The 11915-nt window shown below is 46.3% G+C and overlaps 1 protein-coding gene across 3 annotated transcripts in view; it reads right to left on the bottom strand.

The window, feature by feature from the left end:
- GRAMD1B (GRAM domain containing 1B) overlaps positions 1–1787 on the bottom strand; it is a 112059-nt gene extending 110272 nt beyond the window's left edge. Inside the window, exon 1 of one of the 3 annotated variants that reach the window (XM_085560396.1) lies at positions 804–1787. In XM_085560396.1, the coding sequence (XP_085416522.1) occupies positions 804–1165 (362 nt within the window). In that variant the 5' untranslated portion in view covers positions 1166–1787. The remainder of the gene's footprint in view (positions 1–803) is intronic. The other 2 variants (XM_085560395.1, XM_085560394.1) reach the window with 2 other exon arrangements.
- Between the last annotated feature and the right edge of the window lie 10128 nt (positions 1788–11915).

The following is an 11915-nucleotide window of genomic DNA, read 5'->3' on the forward strand; positions in this document are numbered from 1 at the left end:
CAAACAGTGGAAGAAAACTTGGCCCACACTAACTCAGCCTAAAGGTTTATAAAATAGCCATTTCTTGGAGAAATCTTTACAGTGTCTTGTGTGTTTGGGGCCTTCAGGAAAGGCAGATTGTTAAAGGAAGAGTTAATTCCACTGCATGTGGGGTGCCCCGCAGAGGGTTATGTAAGGTGAAGTTTTATCTCCATGAGGCCACAAAATACAATGCCTGGGCATTAACTCCCTGTGCTGACAGGCTCTTGGAGGCTTTGGGAATGATTTGTGCCCGTTCCTGCCAAAGGACTGTGTGACTTTCAGGTCTGGAAAGCTGCCAAGGACTGAGCCCAGCCACCTTGACACACAGACCCACTGTGCTGCTTGGTGTCTCTCTTTGTGCCAACACTGAGCTCAGGATCTCAGGGGAAGTCTCAGTGGCAGGAACGAGCATCACCAGAAAAGACTGGCAGAGGTTTGGCACCATCACTGCCACACAGGTAGTGCCAGCAGAGAGGTCACTCCCCTCTCTCAGGGTCTCCTCAGGACACCATGGTGAGGTTAACTCTTCTCACCCACTGGCTCTGTGTCACCTGGAGGACCACGAGCAAGGACACAGCCTTGCCCTGCCATTCCCAGACAGCTCCCAGGCCTTCTCCTCCGGCACCAGCACATCCAACCAACACCACGCCACACTGCAGCCAACAGGCGAGGACAAAGTCCGGGCAGAGGCACATCCAGGGGAACAAGAGGCCCTTCCAGCAGAGCCTATTTTGGGCAGCATCACCTCGGGAGCAGGGAAGGGGAGCGGCCAGAGGACCTACCTGCTCTCACTGCACTCCTTCTTCTCTCGGACGCGCAGCCACTTCCGAAGGAGGAAGCGCTTGCGGCGCGGGGAGGCACTGGGAGTGGAGCAGTTGGACCAGGGGGTGTCCTCGTCACTGGAGGGGGTGATCTCAATGGATGGGAGCTGCAGGTATTCCTTGCTGGAGGAAGGAGACTCCTGGAACCTGCCGGCCTCCAGGCTCTGCTCCTGCACGTTCTTCATCCGCCTCATCTTGAAGCGCCTCCTGCGCAGGGTCGGGGTGGACGAGCTGGACCAGGCGCAGCCGCCCTCCAGCACCTGCTGCTCGGGGACCCGCAGCGCCGGGAGCCGCAGGGTTTCTGTCATGTTGGCAGCTGGCATCAGACGCCCTTTCTCCTTCTGCTCCCACCCCCAGGCACTCGTAGCTGTGATCTCGGCGAAACCCACACCGCCACAAAGGCGCAACTCGCCTTCCTCCTTCCTCCTCCCTGCGTGCCCGGCGCTGCCCTCCCTCTCAAGCAGGAAACCTCATGTTCTTCACGTGCTCTCATTGAACAACCGGGCGGTGGGAGGGGATGGCCGGCACACACACATGTCACACGGGAAGCCAGTCTCAAGTTTCTTTTCTCCTTCTCTCCCCTACAAAAAGTCCCTCCCCTGCCCGGTCTCTCACTGACACGAGGCTTGGCCGGCTTTCAGCTCGCCTCCCCAGCCCCCCTTTGCCTTCTGTTGGCTCAGCAAAGGAAAAGTCTCCCGGGGCTGCTCTAGGAAAACTCGGCTGCGGTTCTTCTCGAGAGGCCAGGCAAGCATGGAGAGGAGCGGCGTGGAGCTGTGGGGAGGGCAGAGAGAGAAACAGAGGGGAGGGGAGGAACAACGCTCCATAAAAATCAGGAAAAAGAGTAGCAGCAGCAGCTTGTGCTGTTTCTGTAGCGGGCAGCTGTCGCAAGTGTAACCGCGCTGCTAATCCCGAGAGACAGGGTTTGTGTTACCGAGTGCGCTGCTGCTACAAATCCGGGAAAATCCAGGGAAAAGGGAGAGGGAAGAGCCTCCCGGAGGAGCCGCTGGGGCTGGGCTGTCCTTCTGTCCCACCTTCCTGCCCACCCGAGAGGGAGGCAGCGAGCGAGCCTGGACTTTCAGCCTTCTTTCACAATAGTTTCTCCTTTTATTAATTTTTCTTTTTTTTTTTTCCTTTTTTTTTTGTGTTTTTGTTTTTTTTTTTTATTTTAATTTTATTTTGTTTTGTTTTCTGGGGGTTTTTGGTTGTTTTTTTGTTGTTGTTTTGTTTTTTGTTTTTGTTTTTTTTTTGTTTTTTTTTTTTTTTTTTTTTTTGTTTGTTTGGTTTTTTTTCCCCTTTGACTACTCGCCAAAGGAGCAGAGGGATTGATTGAGGAACAGCCAAAAAAGCAGCAGCAGCAGCAGCAGCAGGTGGCAGCAGAACTGGTCAGGCTTTTAGCTCAGTTTCACGCGAGTGAAAGCTGATTTAAAAGAGTTCTCTGGGGTGATGCTGCTTCCAAAACGCCCGTGGGGGATGGCGGGGGTGAGGTGCAGGAACCCACAGACACCGCACAAGGACAGCGACACGTGCAGAGCAGGGTTCACCCCGGGCCAGAGGCGCTGCAGGGAAATTCTCAGGCATCCACAGCCCCAGCAAGGGGCAGAAACCCGGAGCAGCAGCCACAGGACACGGCTTGCAAAATTCTGGTGACGAAATCAAATCAGGAGAAATGCTGTGACACATTCTCCATCAGTATCCTCTGAATTTCGCCGACTGATCCTGCACGAGGCCCTATTTTCATGTTAAATAAAATAGGATAGAAAATTAAAATCCTCTAAGGCAGTGACTAAAAATCAGCTGCGTGAATTTCGAGCGTGCTCAATCTCAAAAAAAAAAAAAAAAAAAAAATCAACACAAAAACATCTCTAAATCAACCTCTCACAGCTTCAGTTTTCATTGTTCAACAGCCTGAACGTTTAAAAATATTAGCTTCAGGTTAGAAAATATTTGTCAACCCAAATCAAAATAGTTATTCTTGCACGGACTGCCTCGGTTTTGTTTGAAAATAAACTTCACAGGAACTCTGAACATCAGAAACTGCCACGTAGGACAGAGCCAATGTGTCAGGAAAGGAAGATTTATAGCAGCAGGAACAAGGGGAAGGAAACATTTCAATCAAATGACAGAGCAGTTTAACTGCTCAAGTGCTATATTTAATTTCTGCACTGTCCTTTTTGCTCCCTTCATTCTGTAAGTTAATAGCTTGACAGCTCTTCAGATGGATTTCTGGAGAATCTGTCACCTTGGTATCCATGCACCAGGTGTACACACACAAACAGAATGCCTTCCACAAACACCCACTTAAAAAGAGAAACTCAAATAAATATAGTTTGTTGTTTTCTTTTTAAGTCCAAGAAGCAAAAATCCACAGTTCAGACAAAATGCCAATATTTCAAAAGTAGCTTGGGTAGCTTTGCATCTTCTCTGATCCCTTTTCTCCCACATCTTGTCATGATTTCTACCTTGTCACCACACAGTCACAAGCATTCCTGGCTACCTCATAATACCAAAAATAACATTTCACCATCTTTCCGTGGCTCTGGCAATCAAACCCCCATAGCGTCACTCCTGAATTTCAACCAAGAGAACGTGAACCTTCACACAACCACCTCCCTGCCCCGGGGAAGGCGCGGGCAGCCCTTTGGAGGTTGTCCTGAAGGTTTCTTCCATGTGTTAATGAGTTTGATCTCCCGTGGAATCTTTCATCAGCTGCACAAGAGCCTCATTTAATTGCAACAACAAGTACAAATGAGGGTCAGAGCTCTGGTGTGATCCTTTAGCACAGCGCATTGCAAACCCTCAGAATGCCCACAGCAATTGTCTAATGAATCCACAAGGGATTCATCCAGCTTTGGTAATGCCTTTGTTACCCAAGGAAATGCTGGTGCTGTCACCAGGCTGACTTTTCACCCTGATCCCCACTGAACTCCAGCAGAGCTCACTTGGAGAAAAGACCTTTTCCCATCTCCTTTATGCATGGAATAATTCTCTGTACCCGGGTGTGGGAGCCCAGCTCATCCCTCTGGCTGCCCTGGCTGTCCCCAGACCCTGGCAGGGGCTCAGAGACCCTGGCACAAAGTCACAAACACCTGTGGCTTCCATTTTAGCCCATGGGAAAAACTGCCAGCTCTGTATGAGGAATTACAAGCCACAATGGTTTGAGTAGTGTGGTAGTTGAGTTAACACAGGGTGAAAAAGTAGAATTTTGGGGTTTTTAGAATGGGGATAGGGGGAGAAGATGGAGGGATTTGGGTGTGTCCTGCCCTTCTTCTCCTCCTTCTCCTTCTCCTTCTCCTTGCCCTCCATGTCTTGCTGTGCTGGTGACACTTTTCTGTTGGTTTAAGGTACAGACACACTGTCCAACATAAATGACAGATATTGGCACGTTATTGCAAACATGGCACAGGCAGTTTTTGGTATAAAATGCAAACACCCCCTGAGGGCAGACAGAATGCCATGGCCGAGCTGCTGGACAGAGCTCAGCAAGTCAGAGAAAGAATGTTCTAGATAAGGGAAAATAAACAACCTTGAGAAGCTGATCCTGCACATCCAGACTCCTCCTTTGGCTGCAGGGCTGGGAAACGAGGATTTTACACTCTGGGGTCACCTCAAGACCCCAGGAGTCACCAGCACTGCCCCTTTAACTCCAAGCACTCCAGGGATCAGTGACCAAGCCTCATTTGAATTCCCAGCATATTTTTATCTGGAGAAGGGATGCACCTGCCTGATGCCCTGAGAGAAGCTCTGCCAGGAGAGCCAGCTCCAACACCTGACCCAGAGCGAGAGATTCCAGCCTGAGCCAGAACTATTTCTGTCCCAGCCACAGCAGCCTCTCCCAAGCCTCAGGAAATGACTGTTCCTGCACTTTAATGATCCATCTAACCATGGGTTTATTCCAGAAACAAATGGTTGTCGATGCTTCAGGTTGATCAATCCTTTCTCCTCCTCAGACATTCTGAGTGCTCCAGTGCTCTCACAAAAGGGCTTGCAAAGGAAGCAATTAGGAAAGAAAAAATTTCCAATAACAATATTAAAATCCCTTCCCTGAAGGAAGAACATGAAGTAATGGCAGCCCAGATTCTTTGGCAGACCTTTCCATAAGGGCTTTCCCATGGGTTCAAGGGATTGAAAAATGGGACATGAATACAGAGTAGGAGCTGGCACTGAGAGTACACGGTAAGAAACCAATTTTATTAATTAAAAGCAGTTCTTTTCATGCACAGGAAATACACTACAGCGTATTCAGAAGTTGAACAAGTCACTCTGGCCACATCTGGCTGCAGAAGCTCTGCCAGGCCAGGCAGGGAGACTGGAGCACTCACAGCCTGGGAAGAACTCGAGCAGAATTCCCCTTTTTCCCATAGTTCAACATCATTTTCCACTGATTTCCCTTCCTGTGCAAGCAGCTGAGAGTGGCAGGTTCATCATAAGGAGCCTGCAACTCAGGCATGACCCTGCTAACTCAAAATTCTGATTTCCCAAAGTTCAAAAACATGTAGGGAGTTAGTTTTTGGTTTTTGTTTATTGGTTTGTTTGGTTTTTGTGGTTTTTTTTTTTTTCTTTTGTTTGTTTTTTTGGGGGTTTTTTTGTGTGTATTTTTTCTGGTTTTTGTTTGTTTGGGTTTTTTTTGTTCTTGGTGGTGGTGGTGATTGGAGGATTTTGTGATTTTAAATGAAAACCCAATACATTTATCCACATTTACTTTCACATCCTAACCTCCTTCTGCAAGAACACCTGTTCTATTTGGAGCTGGATCTCAGACTGGGACTTCAGCCACATTTTGCTCTTTGCACATTAAATTAGATGAGTTCTATTACAATTTGACAGACGAGAATCTGCTGAGCAAATTCTCATTTTGGTGCCCCCCAGCTCTGCCCCTCAAAGGGTGCCCTCCCTGCCAGCAGTTGTCCCTTGCTTTGGGCTGGGTGACACCTGATCCCTGCACGTGTTGTTTTCTGGAATCCCAGCCCTGTTGTGAGGCAGATGACACAAATTTCACAGTCTGGGACAAAGAGAGGTCCACACATTCCTCTTCCCAATTCCTCAATTCCAGTTGAAGCCCATGCTTGCCTCAGTTTTTCCCTCCTCGGTGCAATATTTCAATCAGAACTCCATTCAGGGGGAAAATCAGCTTTTGGATAAATTCTGTCAATTCTTTCTGCTATAGAACTTGTATTTAACTGGGTTTTGGCCTCTGAATTAAAAGCAGATGTGCATATCCTTGTAGTCCCAGTGCCCACAAAAGCGAGGGCACCCATCCCAAAAAATTGGGAGCAACAACTCTCAGCTCCTACTGGGATCACAGCCTTGCCACCCCCACCCTTGTGAGTAAAAATTTGTGCCCAATCTCTGCTGTGAGAGCCACAACTTGATGAATATTTATTCCCTCACATATTGGTCCCTGCCCATTTTAACAATACTTGAAAAGATGGCGGGAAAGGCCTTTCCCAGGGGTTAATTTATATAGATATCCTGTATTTATAGAAGGCATTAATTAGAGATTAATATCTATTTATGCCTTCCCTTTCACAGGAAACAATTCTCATGTCAGCAACAGCCATTATAGACTCTCAGCCATGGATTGTTGCTAACAGAGCACCACCTTCACCAGGCATTTCAGCTGTGCCCTCGTGCACAGCAGCAGTCCCCAGACACTTCAGAGACCCCCCAAAATGCCAGGAGCTGTCACATTGATTCCAGCAGCTCGGCACACGGAGCGTTTTCCCAGCATTAAGGCAGTACTTTCACAGTTAATTTCTCCAGGCGCTGTTCTCTCTCCAAATTCAAGGGGACAGTGGAGCCAAAGATAGCAAACAATACAAATTAAATCAATGTCATGGCTTGGCAGAGATAATCCATCAGGAGACAGCAGCAGGGCACAGGTTTCAGAACCTGTTTGACAGTCTGAGCTCTCTTTACCTTTTAGAAGTGAAGGGAATGATTTGGCACTGCCTGGTCATGCTGATCAAGGGATTCTGCTGGAAGGGAAGCTCATTTCTCCTCCTCAATCTAACGAGGGGATCAAGGATTAATTAAAGTCAGTCCATCACAGGACAGAGGGTGATCCATCAGGGTGAATTTCCATTGCAGCCTGGGATTCCATGGAATTCCTCTCCCTGCACAGCACTGGCCTAATGGATCACAGCACACCACTGAGCACCCCACACAAGCCTGGGAGTACAGAAGGGCTCTGAACATTTTGCATTTCCCCTCTCCAGGTAAAATCCCTGCTCCTCCAGCCCAGCCAGGCTGGTTTCAACCCAGGCAGGAGCAGCCAGCTTGGGGGGTGTGCTCCCATTCAGCACCTGGACCAAACAAATACTTCCCAAATTAAAGAAAAAGAGAGGCTTTGTTACAGAACACCCTCCAGATCAGAGATTGAGGCTCTCACAAGATCAGTCATTCCTCGTTCCAGGGAGATGCAGTGAATTATTTGTACAAAGAGCAGCCGGTGTGGAAGGGCTTGCCCTGACCAGCAGAGCTGAGAGTGGAATTCCAATTCCTGCATCCCATAAACAGGAGTGATGTGGGTCTGCTCCCCATCCCAGCCCTTGTCTCAGCTCAGAACAAAACCCACCAGGTGCTTTAGCAGTGCTGGATTGGCCTGTTGGGATGGCCTGACTCCAATTGACATCCGTGCCTGGCCAGAGCTGGGACTTGTTCCCAGCTGTGCCTTCCCTGCTGCTGCCCTGGCTGAGCCACAAATTCAGATGCAGAAAATGCAGATCCAGGAAACCCAGATCCAGGAAATTCAGATCCAGGAAACCCAGATCCAGGAAATTCAGATCCAGGAAATTCAGATCCAGAAAACCCAGATCCAGGAAACCCAGATTCAGAAAACCCAGATCCAGAAAACCCAGATCCAGGAAACCCAGATTCAGAAAACCCAGATTCAGGAAATTCAGATCCAGAAACCCAGATACAGGAAACCCAGGGCTCTACACCTGAGGCTGAAGAGAATAAATCACTGTTACTCTGGGTCATTGTTTTCTACCAACAGCATGGTTGGAAGTGGAGTGTTCTGGAGTGTTTCTGCTTTCTGTCTTATGTTTAAGACAAAAACAATCCTGAAATGAGTGTCATCATCTTCCTCTGTTGAATCTCAAGAGGAAGAATACATCTTTGTCCTACAAAAATACCAGGGAAGGGAATGTCTGCCAGGAAAAGATTTAAGTTTTATTCTGCACAAGGCCAAAAATCAAAACTATCTCTGAACTCCTCAGACAAAGAAAAGGTTCTTTCCTATCATGGGTAAACTCACTTTATACTAAATATATATGCATTTATAAATACCATTCCTGCCCATCACCTCAACCCTCCACAACTGCAGCAAAGCTGCTGGAGCCTGTGCCTCCAATCAGGGAAATGCCTGAGGACATCTGTCAGTGCTCCTCACCATCTCTCCAAGATCACTTTCAAAAAACACAACTGAAAAACCCTTCTCCTCCAGCTGCCTGTGCCATTCACACCCCTAATCCTGCACTTGTGGTGTGGAAATGAAACCGTGCCAGGGCAGCTGCCCACCCCCAGCGTCCCCTCAGGGCTCACAGAACACACATCTCTCTCTCAGTGTGTATGACGTGCCCCAAAATGTGCTTGCTGCATGAAACACGCACAGAAAACATCCCCATGGTTCTGCTTTGTCAAAAAATATACACATTTTTATAACAGTGTGTGTTATAAAACATACAGCAGTACATGTAAGGCATTCCCTTGTCTGCAGCATCAATTTAGGGATAATTAACAATCCCCAGCCAGGCTGAGGTTACCCTAAATGAGTGTGGGAAAGCTCTGTCACAAAGTAAATCCCAATTTATCAACTGGGATTGCAATGTGTGTGATTTGAATTCACTGAACTGAATTCCTGGGGCAGGAATTTTAACCTGAGCCTGCACCTGCAGCTGTGAAACACCAGAAAAAACACAGTGAACATCCTGAATATTTTAAAAACAACCACAGCTATCGCCCAAACAATCACCACCCTCCTGGCTGCATCTTCCCAGCTGTGATTTTCCTACGTTTTGCTTTGCCAAGGATGCCCGGGGTGGGTTCCCCTGCGGGCACAGGTTGTAAATAATCTCAATAAACACATACAGCTTCAGCGCCAGAGCCTCTGTGACCCAGATCCCAGCAGCTGCTGGGGATGGTGTTTCACAGAATGGAATAGCTTGGAGCTGGCAGGTTGTGTCACCAGAAAGCTGCTTTTTTTTCCCCCAAAAAAATTATCATTTTTATGTTCCTGTCAGGCTCTTGGGGGAAACAAGATCAAACTCTGCAGAGACTCTCGACCAAGGTCAGAGTTGGGAGCTCACACTGAAGTGCCCAGCAGGACTCAACTCCAAGAGATACAAACTCCACTAATAACCATCAGAAACTAATTTTGTTTTCCCCTTTTCTTCCCTTTGAACATACAAGTAGCAACAGAAGCCAACAGGCGATGCTTCTCCAGCTGTTTGTGGTTTTAAATCACATTAAATAATCATAATTCCTATTTTCATATACCAAGATTTGTGCCCAGAAATGATGTTTTGAGTAGCACCAAGAGGTTTTACCTGCCAGGGAACACCACACATCACCTGCCCTGCCCTGTAAATAAACAATTCAGGTTTGTAACCAGTGCAACTACCCCAAAATATCTTTATTTTTCCTTAAAGCCAGGCAGACAAGGCAGGAGAGCCTGAATATCAGTTCCTGCATTTTACTCCTTTGTCCTTCAGAGAAAGCCATTTCACATTTTGTCTCAATTTCCTTCCAGATAACATTGAGATTAAGCACTGCCTGATGTACTGGAACTGTGCAAGTTTAATTTAAGAAAGAACACAGGGCACGTGGTGATCTCCAAAGTCTCTCAGAATGTACAGTCCAGGAGATTCCCAGAGTTCTGGGAGCTGAAAATTCCATGTCCTGTCCCCCACGAGAACAACTTCCGTGCAAAACCAGCATCCATTTCACGGTGGAAACCAGAAAATAAATAATTCCTTATTGCTTCTCCTTCCTGATCACAGCTAAGGCAGACACTGGCATCCAACTCCTTGTGAGCTAGAAAATCTGTTTTGCTGGAAATGAATAATTCATGTGTCTGACAATCTCCCTGCCCCTTTTTTTTTCTTTATTGAATTTAGGTGGGGGGTGCCACCAGTGTTTGCTGAGCTTTAATTCCCAGATTTCTCCAATTCTGTCATACACATGATGGCAATTTCTCTCCTACCCTGTCTGAGCCATAACTCAATTTGCAGGCAGCAGGAAAATATTCTCAAGTTCAACATCAATCTGGCTGCTTCAATATTGCACCTCTGCTGGTTTCGTCTCTGCTTTTTGTTTTGTTTTGTTTTACAGCTCCTACCAAATTTCATGGTAGGAGAAATCAGGGTAATCATGGTATGTGGGTAATCCTGGTATGTGTTTACCCTGATTTCCAGGCACGGGGAAGTTCCCAATGAATTTCCCAAGGACAAGAATTTAAGTTCAAATTCCATCATTCCATGATGAATGCAAGGTGATGTTATTTTATATAACACTGTGTGAAGAGAGGAAAAGCAGATAAACTCAGAAATAATCCAAATTAGTCACATTTAAACTTGTCTTATTTAAGAGTTTATTGTGTTGAGGTTTTTAACTCCTTAACTTCTACATAAGGCTATTTTCAAGTTTGACCTAAGAATTCACAAGCAGAATATATTCCAGGCTCAAATTCCAGCGCCAGCCAGGAGAGGTGTGAGAGAAAAAGCCAATTCCAAATGATGCCACTCCATTTGGCAAAGCAGGGATGAAATCTTTGAGCCACAGGTTCGGCTTTTTGAAGTTCTGACTCCAAGTTACAAAATTATTCAGCCCAGACTCCGCATGTGAGTCAATAACCTCTGCAGGGATGAATGCTGAGCTCCTTGCAGCATCTTTTCATTAGTTATAAATACATCTGCCATTCATCCTTGCCTTCGTGCTCTTTCACTCCCACTTCTTCCCAGCCAGCCACTATTAGATCTGAGCAAACAATGACATTTATAGGATTATTCTCTAAAAAATCATCTTCCTGGGCCCTTTGGGCTAAGCTGCACAATGACACCTTGGCAAGGTTGTAATAAAAAAAGCAGATATTAAACAGAAAGAAAAGCCCCAGTAAGTGGAAGCTCAGCGAAGCATCAGATAAATGTCTTTTTTAAGACACTGGAATCTGGCAATTACCTCGCAAATCAGCATGAATAACATACAGTAATTAAATCTAAGGCACAGAGCTGATCTAAGTGGCTGATTTGGGTCTAAAATAACCAATGGGATTTATAATTGGGCATAGTTACAGTGGTACTGAGAGCAGGGTGACTTCCAATTGCTCAAGGCAGCTCTTAAAGGTAAAACATTTTTATTTAAATATTAATTTGTGTAGCAAGAAAGAAGCAAATCTGTTCACTTTGGGGGATCTGTTGATTTTCTTTCTCTTCCACTTCCAAGAGAACAATCCAAAATTTCATCCCTAAGAGTTTGGACCGGTTGCATCTTTTATTTTCACAAAAAGATGTGAAATTATCTCTGTGATCACCTCTGAGTGTGTTCATGAGTTATCCCTGGGCTGAACCATGCTGAAAGCAGCTCAGGGCTTCAAGTTTGGACCATGCAAAGAATTATTATCAGAATCCAGGGAGAGTTTGCAGATGGTGAATTAAGCTTCCCCATCCAGTACAGCATAGGTAATTAATGATTCATTAAATGGTAATAGTAATTAATAATTTTACCTGTTTTTATCTAAACTGGGGCATGGGGGGGCAAGAAGATTTGTGTGTGTTCACAGACTTGGATCCTGCACAGTCATAGCTCAGATAATCCCTGAATTTTACAGAGCTTTCACCAAATTTCAGTGAAATTTCCACTTCCACACCAAATTTTTGGGATTGTCCTGGTTTTAGGACAGAGCTTGAGCACAGCTGGACTCCAAATAGGGATCAAATTGCTAATTGCTCTTACAAGGCCCTTGTGCTCAGGGCAGGAGTTGTGATGGGATTTTTCCAAGCTTAGGAACGGGCAAATTGAATATACAAAGAGCTGAGTGCCTAAGAGAGGAAAATGCATCCCCAGGCAGCTCAG

The sequence above is a fragment of the Lonchura striata genome, chromosome 24, assembly GCF_050655825.1.
Source record: "Lonchura striata isolate lonStrDom1 chromosome 24, ASM5065582v1, whole genome shotgun sequence".
Taxonomy (NCBI): domain Eukaryota; kingdom Metazoa; phylum Chordata; class Aves; order Passeriformes; family Estrildidae; genus Lonchura; species Lonchura striata.